Source organism: Taudactylus pleione, unplaced genomic scaffold, assembly GCF_031769625.1.
Source record: "Taudactylus pleione unplaced genomic scaffold, aTauple2 ptg000976l, whole genome shotgun sequence".
NCBI lineage: Eukaryota > Metazoa > Chordata > Amphibia > Anura > Myobatrachidae > Taudactylus > Taudactylus pleione.
Genome location: NW_028285377.1, coordinates 94,103 through 117,081, shown reverse-complemented (window position 1 = coordinate 117,081; position 22,979 = coordinate 94,103). Strand labels below are relative to the sequence as shown.

The following is a 22,979-nucleotide window of genomic DNA, read 5'->3' as shown; positions in this document are numbered from 1 at the left end:
ATTATCTCTCGGTCAGTCAGTGATGAATACAGAACACATGGCTGTATATTATCTCTCGGGTCAGTCAGTGATGAATACAGAACACATGGCTGTATAGTATCTCTCGGTCAGTCAGTGATGAATACAGAACACATGGCTGTATAGTATCTCTCGGTCAGTCAGTGATGAATACAGAACACATGGCTGTATATTATCTCTCAGGGTCAGTCAGTGATGGATACAGAACACATGGCTGTATAGTATCTCTCAGGGTCAGTGATGGATACAGAACACATGGCTGTATAGTATCTCTCAGGGTCAGTGATGGATACAGAACACATGGCTGTATAGTATCTCTCGGTCAGTCAGTGATGAATACAGAACACATGGCTGTATAGTATCTCTCGGTCAGTCAGTGATGGATACAGAACACATGGCTGTATATTATCTCTCAGGGTCAGTCAGTGATGGATACAGAACACATGGCTGTATAGTATCTCTCAGGGTCAGTGATGGATACAGAACACATGGCTGTATAGTATCTCTCGGTCAGTCAGTGATGAATACAGAACACATGGCTGTATATTATCTCTCAGGGTCAGTCAGTGATGGATACAGAACACATGGCTGTATAGTATCTCTCAGGGTCAGTGATGGATACAGAACACATGGCTGTATAGTATCTCTCAGGGTCAGTGATGGATACAGAACACATGGCTGTATATTATCTCTCGGTCAGTCAGTGATGAATACAGAACACATGGCTGTATAGTATCTCTCGGTCAGTCAGTGATGAATACAGAACACATGGCTGTATATTATCTCTCAGGGTCAGTGATGAATACAGAACACATGGCTGTATATTATCGCTCAGGGTCTGTCAGTGATGAATACAGAACACATGGCTGTATATTATCTCTCGGTCAGTCAGTGATGAATACAGAACACATGGCTGTATATCATCTCTCAGGGTCAGTCAGTGATGAATACAGAACACATGGCTGTATATTATCTCTCGGTCAGTCAGTGATGGATACAGAACACATGGCTGTATATTATCTCTCAGGGTCAGTCAGTGATGGATACAGAACACATGGCTGTATATTATCTCTCAGGGTCAGTGATGGATACAGAACACATGGCTGTATATCATCTCTCAGGGTCAGTCAGTGATGAATACAGAACACATGGCTGTATATTATCTCTCGGTCAGTCAGTGATGAATACAGAACACATGGCTGTATATTATCTCTCAGGGTCAGTCAGTGATGAATACAGAACACATGGCTGTATATTATCTCTCGGTCAGTCAGTGATGAATACAGAACACATGGCTGTATATTATCTCTCGGTCAGTCAGTGATGAATACAGAACACATGGCTGTATATTATCTCTCAGGGTCAGTCAGTGATGGATACAGAACACATGGCTGTATATTATCTCTCGGTCAGTCAGTGTACTGTACATGGAATGGAGCCTTTTGTATTGGCTGAAAGTCACAACATGGAAGAGTTTGTAGCTTATTGTGGCCATTGTATACGTTCTTTACAGTCTATCTCGCTACAAGCTGAAGTTCAGCCCTGACAAAGTGGATACAATGATTGTACAAGCTATATGTAAGTAAATTCTCATTATCAGAGTAATTATAATGTGACCTTGTATATATGATCAGAGATTACAGTGCTGCCTCCTCTTATCCCCATCAGCTCTCCTAGATGATCTGGATAAGGAGCTGAATAATTATATCATGCGATGCAGAGAGTGGTACGGGTGGCACTTCCCTGAGCTGGGCAAAATTATTACAGATAACTCTGCGTTCTGCAAGTGTGTGCGTGCCGTGGGTAAGTGAGAGGAAACGCAGCGCGTTTCGCCGCTTATGGAGATGTTTGCACTATAGAAGCAGTTGACAGCCCAAGATAGAGCCATGTACTATAATTATCTGTGTATTCTATAAGAGTGGAGTCGTTCTGGCATTTAAATTGTCTTCCATAAAACTATTACCAAGTATATTTTCAATGGGCAGTTACTGTACACCAGTAATGTGAGGCTGATTCTGCGTTGGGAACAAGCCAGTAACTCTATCTTGGTAAAACGTTGGTGCACTGTGGGGGGGGGCAGATGTTACCGGTGCGGAGAGCACTAGATTTGTGTGTCCAGAGGTTCTGGTCTGTGATGATGATTTGTCTGATTGCCTGATATTTCATGAGGGCAATTTCAGTCACTACCTCATCTGAGGCTGGGTATGAGGCAGATGACCTGGTTACTACCTTTATTACGGCTGCTTATGGTGATGCCGGTAACTGTTATAGCGTCTGCCAGGCTTAGTAAAGGTTCTATTCTCTCCATTTATGTGCAGTTTATCCTCTTTATAAATGTTTCCTTCTCCAATAGGCGACAGAATTAACTTTGCCACGTTTGACCTCTCTGAGATCCTCCCGGAGGAGGTGGAGGCCGAGGTAAAAGCAGCTGCAGAGATTTCAATGGGTACAGAGGTTTCGGAGGAGGACATAAGTAACATCCTGCACCTGTGTGACCAGGTGAGTGTCCGGCTTTCTCTACCCTGCCAGTAACCAGACGCATGTCATGCCGAATGCCTGGGGCAGGATTTCATTCGCTGCAACCTCCACCAATTAGGAATAAGTGATGCTCCACAGTACACATAACTACAACACCATGTACTAACAGTGCAACGCCAATACCTCCTATACATGGCAAAGCCGTCACTAACTGGCACGCTAGGAATAAGTGATGATCCACAGTACACATAACTGCAACACCATGTACTAACAGTGCACAGCCAATACCTCCTATACATGGCAAAGCCGTCACTAACTGGCACGCTAGGAATAAGTGATGATCCACAGTACACATAACTGCAACACCATGTACTAACAGTGCACAGCCAATACCTCCTATACATGGCAAAGCCGTCACTAACTGGCACGCTAGGAATAAGTGATGTTCCACAGTACACATAACTGCAACACCATGTACTAACAGTGCACAGCCAATACCTCCTATACATGGCAAAGCTGTCACTAACTGGCACGCTAGGAATAAGTGATGTTCCACAGTACACATAACTGCAACACCATGTACTAACAGTGCACAGCCAATACCTCCTATACATGGCAAAGCTGTCACTAACTGGCACGCTAGGAATACGTGATGCTCCACAGTACACATAACTACAACACCATGTACTAACAGTGCACAGCCAATACCTCCTATACATGGCAAAGCTGTCACTAACTGGCACGCTAGGAATACGTGATGCTCCACAGTACACATAACTACAACACCATGTACTAACAGTGCAATGCCAATACCTCCTATACATGGCAAAGCCGTCACTAACTGGCACGCTAGGAATAAGTGATGATCCACAGTACACATAACTACAACACCATGTACTAACAGTTCAACGCCAATACCTCCTATACATGGCAAAGCTGTCACTAACTGGCACGCTAGGAATAAGTGATGTTCCACAGTACACATAACTACAACACCATGTACTAACAGTGCACAGCCAATACCTCCTATACATGGCAAAGCTGTCACTAACTGGCACGCTAGGAATAAGTGATGATCCACAGTACACATAACTGCAACACCATGTACTAACAGTGCATCATCAGGTCAACACACATTTGCCCCAGGATTAGTGGTAAAATCGGAGATTGTAGCGAGGTGCGGCGCACGGCCTTTCTGCCATACTCGTTTTTTAGCTATAAGGCGCAGTTCATTCCTTACTGTTGGTGGCTGCAACTATATAACAAAATCCTCTTATTAGGCTGCTGATTTGTGATAAACTATAACATTATAATGAATGTTTTTACAAAGTACAGAGAAGATTGAGTATCCCGAACACTTCATCTGATCTTAATACAATCAATGCCAGAAAGATCTAACTCTAGACACTATTAATCTGATAAATCATATTGTTTCTGTCTCTACAAGCAGCGCCTAATGCTGACCGTCCATTATCGGGTAATTAGCCTGTGTGGGGGGGTATCTGAGCACAAATGATCACCGCTGTTGGGCTTGCTGACTATTCATGGTTCTGTCACCGCCATACTCTGCGCAGTCATCTGATAATTGGCTGCTCTGGCCGATAATCGCACATTCTATTAAGCTTATATATCGGGAGCCTTTGCTGAGTGTGGAACCTACATGTGTCACAGTATCTGGTACTTTGTCCTCTAAACGACTTATTTGGTTGCAGGTGATCGAGATCTCGGAGTACAGGACACAGCTGTATGATTACCTGAAGAACAGAATGATGGCCATCGCCCCAAACCTCACTGTCCTGGTGGGGGAGCTGGTTGGTGCCCGACTCATCGCCCATGCCGGTGAGTTTCTGTGTGCCACGCTGTCGCCATGTTCTCTGTACATGAAACGACCAGTGATGATGATGAATGTTATATTGCCTGACTCGCTGTGATGGTGATTGTCACTACCTCATCTGAGAGCGTTTCTATGTATGACGTGCTGGAAGTTATATCGCACAACCTTTCACTTTAGCTACAGCAATACCTTCAGCTATTGGCATCCTTCCATATGCCATTCTCCCTGCCCCAGGGTATATGGTTGGCTATCTTCCTTTGATTCCCGTTATATTCACTCTTCTCCATTAATGATCTGGTCCGTTTTCTCTCAGGCTCCCTTCTGAACCTGGCAAAGCACCCAGCTTCCACTGTGCAGATCTTGGGGGCAGAAAAGGCCTTGTTCAGGGCACTGAAGACAAAGCGGGACACTCCGAAATACGGTCTAATTTATCATGCCTCCCTGGTTGGCCAAACTTCCCCCAAAAATAAGGGCAAGGTGAGTCTGCTTCATAATGTCTGTCCTCGTGTTTCTGCTACTGATATGATTTCTCTGTCACTGTCTGAGCTTGTCACATTGTACCATGTGCACCACTGTGCCTGTCATACCCGGTCATTACACTGCTCTATAGCTGATAGGCGGTATCTGTCACTTTCTACTTCACGGTCCATAGGGGTCCACAGGGTGACCTTGGGGGTATAGCTGGATCCTCGGGCACCACGGAGTTAAAGCTTTTAGCTGCTCCCAGGATGCACTTGGGTCCAACCTCCCCTATACCCCGCCCCCGAGCCACAGGCACCTCAGTTTTAGATGGTGCCCGGCTGGAGTCTTGTCACCCTGCGGGGTGGGCTGCAGGAGCAGCCCCCTAAAGCTTTTAATTTTTTATTTAACTTAGTTAAATTTATTTATTTTTTACTATAAGTTTTTTCTCTAGAGCAGCAGCGCTGGGCTGTCTGTACAGACGCCCACGCTGCCGCTCCTTCTCCCTGCTGGCGCCGCGACGCCAGCACTGAACTGGGGGTCGCGGCGGGGGAAGCCAGAGTCTGTACTAGCCGGACTCTGGTTTCCCCCGGGACTGCTGCCGGAAGACGCCGGGGAGATCAGGTAAGCCGCGCACCGCTGATTAGTGGCGGTGCGCGGGTTCCTTTCAAATGCAGTCCCATGCCCCCGGTCTAGGGGACAGACCGGGGGCGCTAGCGGTGGCGGCGGGCCCCCCCTCCAGCGGAGGCATACCCCGCCAGACCACTAGACCACCAGGGTTAATATCGCGGCAAGCGGGATGCCGGCAACCCGGGGGTTAATATGCTAGCCAGGGGAGGAAGCCTTCCCTGTCTAGCGGCTCCTCCCCTCAGCTCAGCGCGCCTTTCAGCTCGGAGTCTGTCGTCGCTGAGCTGCAGATATTCGGCCACTCCTCCTCTGAGGTCTCCAGCGGCCATTTTCTCTGTGGCAGCGTGGATACTCTCAGGGAGCACGCGGACCGGTCCCCCTGTGTACCTCTCCCCTGCAGAAGGACAGTGTACACAGCACTATAGCCCTCCCAGACACTGAATCTGGGAGGTTGATTGTAGTGGAAAGGTGCAGTGAGTATATCTTTCTGCATGGTATGTGACTTTTGCTAGTGCTGCCTGTCTGTCTTTTTTCTACTTACTGTCGGCCTGTACCTATCCCTTTCCTTCTCCTACAAGCCCTACAGGTGTGTGGGGGAAGGGTGTTTCTACTGACCTCACCTATATAGATCACGTATTTGTGAGGTCCGTCACATACAGTTGTGTGCTACACGGTGCCATATTGTGGGCTGCTGTTCAGCACACTGGTGAGTGCGCACGTTTTCTTCCTAAGTCATGTCTGAGGAGGAGATTGAGCACTCCGGGGCTCCAGCATTGTTCTCCTGCAGGCGCTGTTCTGCAGGAGTGGATAGGGAGGATTTGTCACAGGACGGCCTGTGCGGACGGTGCCAGGCGGTCCCTGGTACGTCTAAACCTCCCATTTCGCAGGAGCCACCATGGGCGATGTTTTCCCAGGTGCTGGTGTCCATCGCGGACCGTCTGTCGGTCCCGACTGCCGCCCCTACTAGGGCGTTGCCCCAGCCTGCCATCCCCCATTCCCCGGGTGTCCCACAATTATTGCAGACTCCCCCGGGGTCTCAGCCTGTTGGTCCCTATGCGGGGTTGCCAATGTATATACAGTCCACCCCTGTGGCACAGCCGGCTGTGGTGCCGTTTCAGGCTCCTGTGACAGCTCCTCCACCCTGGGTGGATGCGCTTTCCCACACTGTCCAAGATTTGGCGGCAGCATCTTCGGCTTTTCAGTCGATGTTGCGCAGTGACGTGCCCTCCAGGGCGTCTAAACGCTCTGTCATGGCACAGGCTGCGCATCTTTCGGATTCTGAGGGGTTCTCGGATGATGGTGAGGTACAGGATGACTCAGCCTCAGATGCCTCAGTCCAGGAGGTAGACACTAAGTCTTCCATCAATGTGCGGGCTCTGGTTAAGGCGGTGCGGGCTATTCTTCTGATTGAGGATGAGGCACCCGCTCCCAAGTCAAGGTATCCTAGTTTTAAAAAAGCGAAGGTTACTTCTACAGCGTTCCCCTTGTCTGATCAGTTGACTGATCACATGGCGGTGGCCTGGCAGACGCCCAGTAAGCGTTTCCTGCCACAGAAACGCTTGGCGTCCAATTATCCATTCCCGGAAGCGCATTGTAAGAAATGGGAAACTCCGCCTGCAGTCGATTCCCATGTAACACGCCTCATCAGGAGTGCTACTTTGCCATTGCCGTCTATATCCTCGCTGAAGGATCCTACGGACAGGAAGGTGGAGACTTGTCTAAAGTCTATTTATTCTCTCTCAGGGGCTGTAGCCCGGCCGTCCATGGCCATCTCCTGGGTGGCCAAGGCCATTGAGGGGTGGGACAACGCCTTGGAGGACACGTTTACGGATGAATCTCCGGATGTCCAGAGGGCGTTGTTAGGACAGATGAGAGATGCCGCCTCCTACATTGGAGAAGCATCTTTGGATGCTAGCCTGTTGACCTCTAGGGTTTCGGCGGCAGCAGTGTCTGCTCGTAGATCCTTGTGGTTGCGGTCTTGGAGAGCAGACGCGGATTCAAAGAAAGGCTTGGAGGCCTTACCTTTTAATGGGGAATTACTATTTGGTCCGGACCTGGACAAAATAGTAGATACCCTGGCAAAATCCAAGTCAGCCTTCCTCCAGCTACTACACCTGCTAAGGTCCGGAGCTCGGCGTTTCGTTCCTTTCGGGTTCAGGGCAAGGCAAAGGGTCAGTCCTTCCCGAGGCAGTCCGCACCCAAGACCGCCTCAAAGCCAAAGAAGCAAGCCTGGAGTGCTAGGCGCCCTTCTTCCAAGCCAGAAGATAAGCCTTCTGCGTGATGGGACGGGCCTCCCTCTGGGGGACCCCAGAGTGGGAGGCCGACTTCTTCAATTCGCCCAGTGCTGGCACAATACCACCACAGATGCCTGGGTGCGAGAAGTGGTCTCCCAGGGGTACGCCCTGTCTTTTCGGCACAGGCCGCCTTGCCAGTTTTTTTGCACAAGTCCTTCTCAGGACAAAACCAAGGCCTTGCAGGTTCAGGAAGCCATAGAGGCCTTGCTGACGGCGGGGGTCATTATACCCGTACCACAGTCTCAACGTGGGATGGGGTATTACTCTACGCTGTTTCTGGTGCAGAAACCCAATGGCTCTCATCGCCCCATCCTCAATTTGAAGTCCCTGAACAGGTTTCTCAGGGTTCCCAAATTCAGGATGGAAACTTTGCGTTCCATCATACTGGCGATGGAACCGGGGGATTATATGGTCTCCCTGGATATCCAGGACGCCTACCTCCATGTGCCTATAGCAACATCGCACCAACGGTTTCTGCGGTTTGCTATTCTCCACAACCACTACCAATTCAGGGCTCTACCCTTTGGTCTCTCCACGGCACCAAGGGTATTTACCAAGGTGATGGCGGTCATGGCGGCTCACCTTCGGAGCCAGGGGATACGGTTGCTACCGTATCTAGACGACCTCCTCTTGCTGGCAAGCTCCCCGGAGGTACTGATCCAGCATCTCCACCTGACAGTCGCTTGTCTACAGGCGCACGGCTGGTTGATCAACTGGAAGAAATCCTCCCTCATCCCATCACAACGGATGGTTCATTTGGGGGCCCTGCTGGACTCTCGTCAGTAACGGATTTTTCTGACTCCAGAGAAGGTCTCCTCCTTACAGCTGCGGATTCACAGTTGTCTGAGCAGTGGCAGAGTGTCGGTGCACTCAGCGATGAGTTTTGGGGTCCATGGTGTCGGCATTCGACATGGTGGAGTTTGCCCAGTTCCATTCCAGGCCCCTGCAGGGGCTGATTCTTTCAGAATGGAACGGATTGCCACACAGGATCCGCTCTCAGATGCTGGTGTTGTCCTCGGAGGTGCGTCTGTCCCTGGCCTGGTGGCTGCAGACAGCGCATCTCCTGGAGGAGCGCCCCTTTTGGATCCCGGAATGGGTTCTGCTCACGACAGATGCCAGTCTCCGGGGTTGGGGGGCGGTGACAGGCTCCTTGTCACTTCAGGGTCGTTGGTCGGCGGAGGAAGCGATTCTTCCCATCAGCATCCTGGAACTGCGGGCAGTATACAGAGCCCTGCAGTCGTCCGGCACCGCTCTTCACGGAAGGGCCGTTCAGGTGCAGTCAGACAACGCCACCACGGTGGCGTACATCAATCACCAGGGAGGGACTCGCAGTCGAGCTGCGATGTCGGAGGTGTCCCGCGTCCTGGCTTGGGCGGAGCGCTATCTTCCAGCTCTCTCGGCAGTTTTCATCCCAGGAGTCCTCAATTGGGAGGCAGACTTCCTCAGCCGTTACGATGTGCATCCCGGGGAATGGTCGCTTCATCCAGAGGTATTCCAACTACTCGTGGACAAATGGGGGCTGCCAGAGCTGGACCTGATGGCGTCCCGTTACAATCACAAGCTGCCTGTGTACGGGTCAAGGACAAGGGACGCAGGCGCAAGTCTGATAGACGCGCTGTCGGTGAAATGGCTGTTTCAACTGGCTTACTTGTTCCCTCCGATATCTCTGCTGCCTCGGGTCCTGCGCAAGTTCAAACAGGACGGAGGCACACTGATCCTGGTGGCCCCAGCGTGGCCCAGAAGGCCGTGGTACTCCGATCTGCGGAGCCTGTCCATCGACGCTCCGTACCTCCTACCTCAACGGCGGGACCTGTTGTCTCAGGGGCCCTGTCTTCACCCGGATCTGGGTCGACTATCTTTGACGGCGTGGCTCTTGAGACAGCTGTCCTGAGGTCTCGGGGCTTTTCTAGCTCCGTTATTACCACCATGCTGAGGGCGCGCAAGCCTGCTTCCGCGAGGATCTATCACAGAGTGTGGCACACTTACTTTCAGTGGTGCGAGGCCAGAAACTATGATCCCCAGGTGTTCCGAGTTTCGCGTATTCTGGCTTTCCTTCAGTTGGGTTTGGACTTAGGATTACGTCTTTCTTCACTGAAGGTACACGTGTCTGGTCTGTCGGTGTGGTTCCAGCGCAGGATCGCTGCTATGCCGGACGTACACACCTTTTTCCAGGGTGTTTTGAGAATCCAGCCTCCCTTTGTGCCACCTGTGGCCCCGTGGGATTTGGCGGTGGTTCTTAGGGCCTTACAGGGTCCTCCTTTTGAGCCCTTGGAGTCAGTGGAGCTCAAGTGGCTAACTTTTAAGACTGTTTTCCTCTTGGCAATTGCTTCTGCCAGGAGGGTTTCAGATTTGGGGGCGCTTTCTTGTCGTCCCCCTTTTCTGATTTTTCATCAGGACGGAGCGGTGCTTCGCACTCGTCCTGATTTCCTGCCTAAGGTGGTTTCCAGGTTCCACATTAATCAGGAAATTGTTGTACCAGCCTTTCAGTCACCTGATCTTTCGGCTGGGGAGACTTCCTTAGACGTTGTAAGGGCACTCCAGGTTTATGTGGACCGGACTAGTTCTGTGAGGAAGTCGGATTCTTTGTTTATCCTCTTTGGTTTTCACAAGAGGGGTTGGCCTGCCAACAAACAGACTCTAGCCCGTTGGCTTCGTTCTGTTATTATTGAGGCTTATATGCAGGAGGGTTTACCTGTTCCAGCCTCTGTTAAGGCTCATTCCACTCGGTCCGTGGGCCCTTCTTGGGCTACTAGCCGTGGCGCCTCTGCTGTTCAGCTCTGTAAGGCGGCCACCTGGTCTTCCATTCAGACCTTTTTGAGGTTCTATGCGTTTGACACCTTTGCCTCTCAGGATGCATCCTTTGGGCGCCGGGTTCTCCTATCAGCACAGGAGCGTCCCCGCCCTTAGTTGGACTGCTTTGGGACATCCCCAAGGTCACCCTGTGGACCCCTATGGACCCTGAAGTAGAAAAGAGATGGTAAGAACTTACCTTTGTTATCTCTGTTTCTACGAAGTCCATAGGGTCCACAGGGCACCCGCCCTGACGCACCTGGCTTCATATGGGCTCTGTGACTGGTCACCGGTTTTCCGTCTCCCATTTCTGTGAGTATGGTTCTTGTGTGTTCCAGTCTTCCTTCTCTCTGTTTCGTCTCCTCCTCCGGCCTGGGCTGCTTACCAACTGAGGTGCCTGTGGCTCGGGGGCGGGGTATAGGGGAGGTTGGACCCAAGTGCATCCTGGGAGCAGCTAAAAGCTTTAACTCCGTGGTGCCCGAGGATCCAGCTATACCCCCAAGGTCACCCTGTGGACCCTATGGACTTCGTAGAAACAGAGATAACAAAGGTAAGTTCTTACCATATCTCTTGTTGTCTGAGCTTGTCACATTGTACCATGTGCACCACTGTGCCTGTCATACCCGGTCATTACACTGCTCTATAGCTGATATGCTGTATCTCTCACTGTCTGAGCTTGTCACATTGTACCATGTGCACCACTGCGCCTGTCTTACCCCATCATTACACTGCTCTATAGCTGTATCTGTCACTGTCTGAGCTTGTCACATTGTACCATGTGCACCACTGTGCCTGTCATACCCGGTCATTACACTGCTCTATAGCTGATATGCTGTATCTGTCACTGTCTGAGCTTGTCACATTGTACCATGTGCACCACTGTGCCTGTCATACCCGGTCATTACACTGCTCTATAGCTGATATGCTGTATCTGTCACTGTCTGAGCTTGTCACATTGTACCATGTGCACCACTGTGCCAGTCTTACCCGGTCGTTACACTGCTCTATAGCTGATAGGCGGTATCTGTCACTGTCTGAGCTTGTCACATTGTACCATGTGCACCACTGTGCCTGTCATACCCGGTCATTACACTGCTCTATAGCTGATATGCTGTATCTGTCACTGTCTAAGCTTGTCACATTGTACCATGTGCACCACTGTGCCTGTCATACCCGGTCATTACACTGCTCTATAGCTGATATGCTGTATCTGTCACTGTCTGAGCTTGTCACATTGTACCATGTGCACCACTGTGCCTGTCATACCCGGTCATTACACTGCTCTATAGCTGATATGCTGTATCTGTCACTGTCTGAGCTTGTCACATTGTACCATGTGCACCACTGTGCCTGTCATACCCGGTCATTACACTGCTCTATAGCTGATATACTGTATCTCTGTCACTGTCTGAGCTTGTCACATTGTACCATGTGCACCACTGTGCCAGTCTTACCCGGTCATTACACTGCTCTATAGCTGATATGCTGTATCTCTCACTGTCTGAGCTTGTCACATTGTACCATGTGCACCACTGTGCCAGTCTTACCCGGTCATTACACTGCTCTATAGCTGATATACTGTATCTCTGTCACTGTCTGAGCTTGTCACATTGTACCATCTGCACTGCGTCAGTCTGCCCTTGTCGCGTGTGTGGTCACACTGCTGTATAACGGAGATCACCCAGTTCTCATTTGTTGGGTATATAAACCATATTTGCCTGTGGGTAGTATGAGACATTACCCTGGAGCTATGCTGTAAGCTTGTGTACACACTATGATATATCATACCGTCTTGGACCATAACAATATGTCTCACACACCGTATAGAGTGTACGCCCAGTCCGTCCATCTGCTTTGCTGCACGGAAAATGGGAAGATGCAATGAATGACGTGGTGCAGTAACGCGCTCCATGTAGCGACACATCTCGCCATTGTGTACGGACCGCGCAATGCATCTTTTGTGGAACTCTGTTCAATTGAAAAAATGTTTAGAAGATGCACGTGGTGTCATGTAACTGACGGGCTGACAATTCACTGAAAATTGACGGTTTAATTTGCAATGTATATAATTTTGGTGCAAACTAGTAACAAAGTAACTTTTTTTGTTCTGTGCAAGTAAGACCAAGAAAGTATATAGTATGATTTGTGTGTAAATTTAGAAAACGCGTATTTTCAGGCTTACAGACCTACTTCACTTCCTCCCTCAGATTTCCCGTATGCTGGCTGCGAAGGCCGCGCTCGCCATCCGATATGATGCCCTTGGAGAGGACACGAATGCAGAACTGGGAGTGGAAACCAGGGCGAAGCTGGAGGCGCGTCTACGGAACCTGGAGGAGAAAGGGGTATGTACGCCGAGCACCCGTAACATCCGGGGCTTGTGGTCTGTGATGATGACCCCTTTCTATTGCCTGATATTTCTATGAGGGCAATATCAGTCACTACCTCATCTGAGACCCAATGCAACTACTCTGCTGCTCTCTTCCTGCATTGTACAGGACTGTATAGTGTCTGATACCCAGAACCTGGCCTTGTACTGAGATGCTCTTCCTGCATTGTACAGGACTGTATAGTGTCGGATACCCAGAACCTGGCCTTGTACTGAGATGCTCTTCCTGCATTGTACAGGACTGTATAGTGTCTGACACCCAGAACCTGGCCTTGTACTGAGCTCCTCTTCCTGCATTGTACAGGACTGTATAGTGTCTGACACCCAGAACCTGGCCTTGTACTGAGATGCTCTCTTCCTGCATTGTACAGGACTGTATAGTGTCTGACACCCAGAACCTGGCCTTGTACTGAGCTCCTCTTCCTGCATTGTACAGGACTGTATAGTGTCTGACACCCAGAACCTGGCCTTGTACTGAGATGCTCTTCCTGCATTGTACAGGACTGTATAGTGTCGGATACCCAGAACCTGGCCTTGTACTGAGATGCTCTTCCTGCATTGTACAGGACTGTATAGTGTCTGACACCCAGAACCTGGCCTTGTACTGAGCTCCTCTTCCTGCATTGTACAGGACTGTATAGTGTCTGACACCCAGAACCTGGCCTTGTACTGAGATGCTCTCTTCCTGCATTGTACAGGACTGTATAGTGTCTGACACCCAGAACCTGGCCTTGTACTGAGATGCTCTTCCTGCATTGTACAGGACTGTATAGTGTCTGATACCCAGAACCTGGCCTTGTACTGAGCTCCTCTTCCTGCATTGTACAGGACTGTATAGTGTCTGATACCCAGAACCTGGCCTTGTACTGAGATGCTCTCTTCCTGCATTGTACAGGACTGTATAGTGTCTGATACCCAGAACCTGGCCTTGTACTGAGATGCTCTCTTCCTGCATTGTACAGGACTGTATAGTGTCTGATACCCAGAACCTGGCCTTGTACTGAGCTCCTTTTCCTCTCCCTAGATGAAGAGAATTAGCGGCACGGGGAAAGCACTCGCCAGAGCAGACAAATATCAGCATAAAAGGTAATTCCCACAAACTGGAGTCTATGTAATCAGATATTCTTACTTTTTCGTGTGTTGTGTATGGCGTTGGGACCCGCGGTCTCGTGTGTTGTGTATGGCGTGGGCCCCGCGGTCTCGTGTGTTGTGTATGGCGTGGGCCCCGCGGTCTCGTGTGTTGTGTATGGCGTGGGTCTCGTGTGTTGTGTATGGCGTGGGTCTCGTGTGTTGTGTATGGCGTGGGCCCCGCGGTCTCGTGTGTTGTGTATGGCGTGGGCCCCGCGGTTTCGTGTGTTGTGTATGGCGTGGGCCCCGAGGTCTCGTGTTACGGTGAGGCTCTATAGTAATGCTGTCTTACACTTTCTCTGCTGTCAGTGAGGTCAGAACTTATGACCCATCCGGAGACTCCACTCTGCCGGCAGTTCCCAAAAAGCGGAAGTTTGAAGAAGTGGAACAGGAGGAAGAGCAACCGCCTGAGGGCAAAGTAAAAAAAACCAAAAAGTCCAAAATAACAGAGGTCCTTGTAGTAAAAGGTACGTGCTCATGTACTAAAAAAAAAAAAAACACTTGAGAAACTTACTGTGCTCATTTGGCGGCGGCAGTATGCGTTTCTGACACCCCTACATTGGTGTAAGGTCCCTTCCTAGTTTTCTCAATGTAAAAGTACAGACCCATATCCTTGGTCCCCTTCCCCTCCCCTCCATGTGTGATCTCATGAGTTCCATCAGTCTGCGATGCCCCCTTCATGCTGGTGAGACACCGACCTCGCCCCACCCTCCCTCACACTGGTCTCTTCCCGGATGTACCAGCACTTAGGACTATTATATACTCCTCCCGCACCCCATTTCCCAGGGCTCCCTTTTCCTTCCCATCTCACGCTTAGTGATAGCAACAATCCGCTTTCCTGTCCCACAAGTCTGTGGCATGAGTGTCATCCTCTATATACTCCTCTTCCCTCACTGCATGAGCGTCATCCTCTATATACTCCTCTTCACTCACTGCATGAGCGTCATCCTCTATATACCCCTCTTCCCCCACTGCATGAGCGTCATCCTCTATATACCCCTCTTCCCCCACTGCATGAGCGTCATCCTCTATGTACCCCTCTTCCCTTACTGCATGAGCGTCATCCTCTATGTACCCCTCTTCCCTCACTGCCACTTGGCCCTCAATCGCCCCTCCGGCATCGCTGATCGTCTCTGTCCGTCGCCTCTCCGGCATCGCCTCTGTCCGTCGCCCCTCCGGTATCGCTGATAGTCTCTGTCCGTCGCCCCTCCGGCATCGCTGATAGTCTCTGAAGGCTTCTCCGGTCCCTATAACCACCCTATAAGGATTTCTGTTCGTAAAAGCCCCCTCTCTGTCTTCTCACATTGGCTGTATGTCCTCCCTCCTCATCTCTTCCCAGTATACCTACCCATATAACTCCACCAACACTTTACATTAGGGGTGGGTAAATAAGCAACCCTCCAGATGATGTTGAACTACACATCCCAGCTTGCCCTGAAACAAGCCCACACCTGCTTTAGATGGTACATTCTTACGAGCAGGACCCTCCATCTTTACCACTATCCTTTGCGCCAGTGCGCTCCCACTCAGTCGGTGACTCTGGTCCTTTTTGTCCGACCTTCCCTGGCACAAGTCACCACCTGCTACTGTTATAAGTCCCATTTTATTTCATCATTTAATGTTCATTTTTGCCTCTGTAATATCTTTATTCCTTTTATACTGTATTGTATTTCCCTGTTGTCCTCCATGTACAGTATTATAGATACTTGATGGCGCCATATAAATCAGATTTCTAATCTTCAGACCATGCTCTGCATAATTACATTGTATTTATTTCCAGAAGAGCCAGAAGAAGTTGACGAACCCCCAAAGAAGAAAAAGAAAAAGATTAAAGAGGAACCATTGGACACGTATGAGGAAGAGCCTACAACTAGCACCGCTGATGAGGTCAGCCTCTACTCTGTCTCCATCATAACCCCCCGCCTCCACCCTGTCTCCCCCCCCCTCGCCTCCACCCTGTCTCCCCCCCCCCCCTCGCCTCCACCCTGTCTCCCCCCCCTCGCCTCCACCCTGTCTCCCCCCCCCCTCGCCTCCACCCTGTCTCCCCCCCCCTCGCCTCCACCCTGTCTCCCCCCCCCCTCGCCTCCACCCTGTCTCCCCCCCCCCTCGCCTCCACCCTGTCTCCCCCCCCCTCGCCTCCACCCTGTCTCCCCCCCCCTCGCCTCCACCCTGTCTCCCCCCCCCCCTCGCCTCCACCCTGTCTCCCCCCCCCGCCCTCGCCTCCACCCTGTCTCCCCCCCCCTCGCCTCCACCCTGTCTCCCCCCCCCTCGCCTCCACCCTGTCTCCCCCCCCCCTCGCCTCCACCCTGTCTCCCCCCCCCTCGCCTCCACCCTGTCTCCCCCCCCCTCGCCTCCACCCTGTCTCCCCCCCCCCTCGCCTCCACCCTGTCTCCCTCCCCCCTCGCCTCCACCCTGTCTCCCCCCCCCTCGCCTCCACCCTGTCTCCCCCCCCCCCTCGCCTCCACCCTGTCTCCCCCCCCCCTCGCCTCCACCCTGTCTCCCCCCCCCCTCGCCTCCACCCTGTCTCCCCCCCCCCTCGCCTCCACCCTGTCTCCCCCCCCCTCGCCTCCACCCTGTCTCCCCCCCCCCTCGCCTCCACCCTGTCTCCCCCCCCCTCGCCTCCACCCTGTCTCCCCCCCCCTCGCCTCCACCCTGTCTCCCCCCCCCTCGCCTCCACCCTGTCTCCCCCCCCCTCGCCTCCACCCTGTCTCCCCCCCCCCTCGCCTCCACCCTGTCTCCCCCCCCCCTCGCCTCCACCCTGTCTCCCCCCCCCTCGCCTCCACCCTGTCTCCCCCCCCCTCGCCTCCACCCTGTCTCCCCCCCCCCTCGCCTCCACCCTGTCTCCCCCCCCCTCGCCTCCACCCTGTCTCCCCCCCCCCTCGCCTCCACCCTGTCTCCCCCCCCCCTCGCCTCCACCCTGTCTCCCCCCCCCTCGCCTCCACCCTGTCTCCCCCCCCCTCGCCTCCACCCTGTCTCCCCCCCCCCTCGCCTCCACCCTGTCTCCCCCCCCCCTCGCCTCCACCCTGTCTCCCCCCCCCTCGCCTCCACCCTGTCTCCCCCCCCTCGCCTCCACCCTGTCTCCCCCCCCCTCGCCTCCACCCTGTCTCCCCCCCCCTCGCCTCCAGCCCTGTCTCCCCCCCCCTCGCCTCCACCCTGTCTCCCCCCCCCTCGCCTCCGCCCTGTCTCCCCCCCCCTCGCCTCCGCCCTGTCTCCCCCCCCCTCGCCTCCGCCCTGTCTCCCCCCCCCTCGCCTCCGCCCTGTCTCCCCCCCCCTCGCCTCCGCCCTGTCTCCCCCCCCCTCGCCTCCGCCCTGTCTCCCCCCCCCTCGCCTCCGCCCTGTCTCCCCCCCCCTCGCCTCCGCCCTGTCTCCCCCCCCCCTCGCCTCCGCCCTGTCTCCCCCCCCCTCGCCTCCGCCCTGTCTCCCCCCCCCTCGCCTCCGCCCTGTCTCCCCCCCCCTCGCCTCCGCCCTGTCTCCCCCCCCCTCGCCTCCGCCCTGTCTCCCCCCCCCTCGCCTCCGCCCTGTCTCCCCCCCCCTCGCCTCCCGCCCTGTCTCCCCCCCCCTCGCCTCCGCCCTGTCTCCCCCCCCCTCGCCTCCGCCCTGTCTCCCCCCCCCTCGCCTCCGCCCTGTCTCCCCCCCCCCTCGCCTCCGCCCTGTCTCCCCCCCCCTCGCCTCCGCCCTGTCTCCCCCCCCCTCGCCTCCGCCCTGTCCTCCCCCCCCCTCGCCTCCGCCCTGTCTCCCCCCCCCTCGCCTCCGCCCTGTCTCCCCCCCCCCTCGCCTCCGCCCTGTCTCCCCCCCCCCTCGCCTCCGCCCTGTCTCCCCCCCCTCGCCTCCGCCCTGTCTCCCCCCCCCTCGCCTCCGCCCTGTCTCCCCCCCCCCTCGCCTCCGCCCTGTCTCCCCCCCCCTCGCCTCCGCCCTGTCTCCCCCCCCTCGCCTCCGCCCTGTCTCCCCCCCCTCGCCTCCGCCCTGTCTCCCCCCCCCCTCGCCTCCGCCCTGTCTCCCCCCCCCTCGCCTCCGCCCTGTCTCCCCCCCCCCTCGCCTCCGCCCTGTCTCCCCCCCCCTCGCCTCCGCCCTGTCTCCCCCCCCCTCGCCTCCGCCCTGTCTCCCCCCCCCCTCGCCTCCGCCCTGTCTCCCCCCCCCTCGCCTCCGCCCTGTCTCCCCCCCCCTCGCCTCCGCCCTGTCTCCCCCCCCCTCGCCTCCGCCCTGTCTCCCCCCCCCCTCGCCTCCGCCCTGTCTCCCCCCCCCTCGCCTCCGCCCTGTCTCCCCCCCCCCTCGCCTCCGCCCTGTCTCCCCCCCCCCTCGCCTCCGCCCTGTCTCCCCCCCCCCTCGCCTCCGCCCTGTCTCCCCCCCCCCTCGCCTCCGCCCTGTCTCCCCCCCCCCTCGCCTCCGCCCTGTCTCCCCCCCCCCTCGCCTCCGCCCTGTCTCCCCCCCCCTCGCCTCCGCCCTGTCTCCCCCCCCCTCGCCTCCGCCCTGTCTCCCCCCCCCTCGCCTCCGCCCTGTCTCCCCCCCCCCTCGCCTCCGCCCTGTCTCCCCCCCCCCTCGCCTCCGCCCTGTCTCCCCCCCCCTCGCCTCCGCCCTGTCTCCCCCCCCCCTCGCCTCCGCCCTGTCTCCCCCCCCCCTCGCCTCCGCCCTGTCTCCCCCCCCCTCGCCTCCGCCCTGTCTCCCCCCCCCCCTCGCCTCCGCCCTGTCTCCCCCCCCCCTCGCCTCCGCCCTGTCTCCCCCCCCCCCTCGCCTCCGCCCTGTCTCCCCCCCCCCTCGCCTCCGCCCTGTCTCCCCCCCCCCTCGCCTCCGCCCTGTCTCCCCCCCCCCTCGCCTCCGCCCTGTCTCCCCCCCCCCTCGCCTCCGCCCTGTCTCCCCCCCCCCCTCGCCTCCGCCCTGTCTCCCCCCCCCTCGCCTCCGCCCTGTCTCCCCCCCCCTCGCCTCCGCCCTGTCTCCCCCCCCCTCGCCTCCGCCCTGTCTCCCCCCCCCCTCGCCTCCGCCCTGTCTCCCCCCCCCTCGCCTCCGCCCTGTCTCCCCCCCCCCTCGCCTCCGCCCTGTCTCCCCCCCCCTCGCCTCCGCCCTGTCTCCCCCCCCCTCGCCTCCCCGCCCTGTCTCCCCCCCCCCTCGCCTCCGCCCTGTCTCCCCATTCTTAAAAAACCTACCCTGGATCCTAACATACTCTCCAACTACCAACCCATCTCTCTCCTCCCTTTTGCTTCCAAACTCCTTGAGCATATTGTTTACAACCACCCCCCCTCGCCTCCGCCCTGTCTCCCCCCCCTCGCCTCCGCCCTGTCTCCCCCCCCCTCGCCTCCGCCCTGTCTCCCCCCCCCTCGCCTCCGCCCTGTCTCCCCCCCCCTCGCCTCCGCCCTGTCTCCCCCCCCCTCGCCTCCGCCCTGTCTCCCCCCCCCTCGCCTCCGCCCTGTCTCCCCCCCCCCTCGCCTCCGCCCTGTCTCCCCCCCCTCGCCTCCGCCCTGTCTCCCCCCCCCTCGCCTCCGCCCTGTCTCCCCCCCCCTCGCCTCCGCCCTGTCTCCCCCCCCCTCGCCTCCGCCCTGTCTCCCCCCCCCTCGCCTCCGCCCTGTCTCCCCCCCCTCGCCTCCGCCCTGTCTCCCCCCCCCTCGCCTCCGCCCTGTCTCCCCCCCCCTCGCCTCCGCCCTGTCTCCCCCCCCCTCGCCTCCGCCCTGTCTCCCCCCCCTCGCCTCCGCCCTGTCTCCCCCCCCCTCGCCTCCGCCCTGTCTCCCCCCCCCTCGCCTCCGCCCTGTCTCCCCCCCCCTCGCCTCCGCCCTGTCTCCCCCCCCTCGCCTCCGCCCTGTCTCCCCCCCCCTCGCCTCCGCCCTGTCTCCCCCCCCCTCGCCTCCGCCCTGTCTCCCCCCCCCTCGCCTCCGCCCTGTCTCCCCCCCCTCGCCTCCGCCCTGTCTCCCCCCCCCTCGCCTCCGCCCTGTCTCCCCCCCCCTCGCCTCCGCCCTGTCTCCCCCCCCCTCGCCTCCGCCCTGTCTCCCCCCCCCTCGCCTCCGCCCTGTCTCCCCCCCCCTCGCCTCCGCCCTGTCTCCCCCCCCCTCGCCTCCGCCCTGTCTCCCCCCCCCTCGCCTCCGCCCTGTCTCCCCCCCCCTCGCCTCCGCCCTGTCTCCCCCCCCCTCGCCTCCGCCCTGTCTCCCCCCCCCTCGCCTCCGCCCTGTCTCCCCCCCCTCGCCTCCGCCCTGTCTCCCCCCCCCTCGCCTCCGCCCTGTCTCCCCCCCCCTCGCCTCCGCCCTGTCTCCCCCCCCCTCGCCTCCGCCCTGTCTCCCCCCCCCTCGCCTCCGCCCTGTCTCCCCCCCCCTCGCCTCCGCCCTGTCTCCCCCCCCCTCGCCTCCGCCCTGTCTCCCCCCCCCTCGCCTCCGCCCTGTCTCCCCCCCCTCGCCTCCGCCCTGTCTCCCCCCCCCTCGCCTCCGCCCTGTCTCCCCCCCCCTCGCCTCCGCCCTGTCTCCCCCCCCCTCGCCTCCGCCCTGTCTCCCCCCCCCTCGCCTCCGCCCTGTCTCCCCCCCCCTCGCCTCCGCCCTGTCTCCCCCCCCCTCGCCTCCGCCCTGTCTCCCCCCCCCTCGCCTCCGCCCTGTCTCCCCCCCCCTCGCCTCCGCCCTGTCTCCCCCCCCCTCGCCTCCGCCCTGTCTCCCCCCCCTCGCCTCCGCCCTGTCTCCCCCCCCCTCGCCTCCGCCCTGTCTCCCCCCCCCTCGCCTCCGCCCTGTCTCCCCCCCCCCTCGCCTCCGCCCTGTCTCCCCCCCCTCGCCTCCGCCCTGTCTCCCCCCCCCTCGCCTCCGCCCTGTCTCCCCCCCCTCGCCTCCGCCCTGTCTCCCCCCCCCTCGCCTCCGCCCTGTCTCCCCCCCCCTCGCCTCCGCCCTGTCTCCCCCCCCCTCGCCTCCGCCCTGTCTCCCCCCCCCCTCGCCTCCGCCCTGTCTCCCCCCCCCTCGCCTCCGCCCTGTCTCCCCCCCCCTCGCCTCCGCCCTGTCTCCCCCCCCCTCGCCTCCGCCCTGTCTCCCCCCCCCTCGCCTCCGCCCTGTCTCCCCCCCCTCGCCTCCGCCCTGTCTCCCCCCCCCTCGCCTCCGCCCTGTCTCCCCCCCCCTCGCCTCCGCCCTGTCTCCCCCCCCCTCGCCTCCGCCCTGTCTCCCCCCCCCTCGCCTCCGCCCTGTCTCCCCCCCCCTCGCCTCCGCCCTGTCTCCCCCCCCCTCGCCTCCGCCCTGTCTCCCCCCCCCTCGCCTCCGCCCTGTCTCCCCCCCCCTCGCCTCCGCCCTGTCTCCCCCCCCCTCGCCTCCGCCCTGTCTCCCCCCCCCTCGCCTCCGCCCTGTCTCCCCCCCCCTCGCCTCCGCCCTGTCTCCCCCCCCCCTCGCCTCCGCCCTGTCTCCCCCCCCCCTCGCCTCCGCCCTGTCTCCCCCCCCCCTCGCCTCGGCCCTGTCTCCCCCCCCCCCTCGCCTCGGCCCTGTCTCCCCCCCCCCCTCGCCTCGGCCCTGTCTCCCCCCCCCCCTCGCCTCGGCCCTGTCTCCCCCCCCCCCTCGCCTCGGCCCTGTCTCCCCCCCCCCCTCGCCTCGGCCCTGTCTCCCCCCCCCCCTCGCCTCCGCCCTGTCTCCCCCCCCCCTCGCCTCCGCCCTGTCTCCCCCCCCCTCGCCTCCGCCCTGTCTCCCCCGATGTAAGCAGCGGGTATCTGTACACAGGTTGTAATGTCCTCTTCTATCCTTACAGCCTTCTAAGAAGAAGAAGAAGAAAAAGAAGATTAAGCAGGAGGAAGAGGACGACTGATCACATTGTGGATGATGTTTCCTTTATGAACTGATGACCCTGTTACTAGGGGGCAGCCATTTACCAGCACTTTTCCAGATGTGGGAAAGGTGCCTCAGTGATGACGTCCTCCTATCTATATCCACAAAGCGGGAAGTTCCCGTTATTTTTTTATACATCTTGGCCTGAATTAATGGACTTGTGTTTTGTAGATGGAGAATGATTTGCTGACTTTGTGTATAGATGGCTCACGTTTCTGATTGTGGTCCGTACACTTTCCTATCTAACCAATACACTGTTATCACCATTATCATTCCGGTCTCATTTACAAATTCATTCCGTGGGTCGAGCTTTAATGACGGTTTGTGGGTGCTCTCCGTGTATTGGGGACACGACCTAGAGATCTCACCCCACACTCCTCGCATCTGAAGGGGTGGGACCATGTGCTCACTCTGCCATATCGTGAGCGATTTCCCATGAACCTAAGTGTCCGATCTGACCAATAATCTGTTGTGTGTCGTGCAGAGATTTGCAGATCTCTCCTGCTGTAGGCAAGATCTGAAGATACGACTGACGACCTGCGGGGACACCCATCGGCATCATTATAGTGAGTGGACACATTTTACATGATTTGACCTTCCGATGCGTTGAGATCGGGTGACGACCTGCGGGGACACCCATCGGCATCATTATAGTGAGTGGACACATTTTACATGATTTGACCTTCCGATGCGTTGAGATCGGGTGAATCGTGCAAAATATCGTCTGGTGTGTGCGCGCCCCTGTCGTCTGCTGTGTGCGCGCCCCTGTCATCTGGTGTGTGCGCGCCCCTAGTCTTGAGGTTTCCGTCCTGAGTGGGGGATTTTGTAGCTTTGTTTGTCTACATTGTTCATAACTTTGACATGATGTAGATGTGATAGTTTTAGTTCTGGCTCCACGTTAGTGCTGCCCACATGTTGGCCCGCCATCGTACTACGCTATAGTTTGTCCGGAGAGATGGATCTTTGCTATAGGAGTCGCACAGTCTGACGCCGAATCCTCTGGCTGGGTCACAGCCTAGTTTGTATTGGAAATCTCTCTCCCGTGCGCTGCCCATCCTGTCACCGCTTGTGACACGGCTTACAGCCAGCCTAGGAGCAAGACGGAAAACCTGCTCAGGTTACATAATAACGCTCTGTCCTTATTAAAGATATTTGTCTTCAGCTTTAGCACATGCATCAGAACAATGTATTAGAAGGTCTCTGAC

At 57.2% G+C, this 22,979-nt stretch overlaps 1 protein-coding gene and 1 non-coding gene across 2 annotated transcripts in view; both read left to right on the top strand.

The window, feature by feature from the left end:
* NOP58 (NOP58 ribonucleoprotein) overlaps window positions 1–22,046 on the top strand; it is a 34,054-nt gene extending 12,008 nt beyond the window's left edge. The window contains exons 6-15 of the mRNA XM_088460708.1: window positions 1,532–1,596; window positions 1,687–1,821; window positions 2,372–2,517; window positions 4,209–4,335; window positions 4,644–4,807; window positions 12,708–12,842; window positions 13,911–13,972; window positions 14,324–14,481; window positions 15,795–15,901; window positions 21,698–22,046. Coding sequence (XP_088316834.1) covers window positions 1,532–1,596; window positions 1,687–1,821; window positions 2,372–2,517; window positions 4,209–4,335; window positions 4,644–4,807; window positions 12,708–12,842; window positions 13,911–13,972; window positions 14,324–14,481; window positions 15,795–15,901; window positions 21,698–21,754 — 1,156 coding nt within the window. The 3' untranslated portion in view covers window positions 21,755–22,046. The remainder of the gene's footprint in view (window positions 1–1,531; window positions 1,597–1,686; window positions 1,822–2,371; window positions 2,518–4,208; window positions 4,336–4,643; window positions 4,808–12,707; window positions 12,843–13,910; window positions 13,973–14,323; window positions 14,482–15,794; window positions 15,902–21,697) is intronic.
* LOC148454606 (small nucleolar RNA SNORD11) lies at window positions 2,143–2,219 on the top strand. The gene has a single exon (XR_015874795.1). It is a non-coding gene; the product is annotated as a small nucleolar RNA SNORD11 (small nucleolar RNA).
* Window positions 22,047–22,979: the final 933 nt, after the last annotated feature.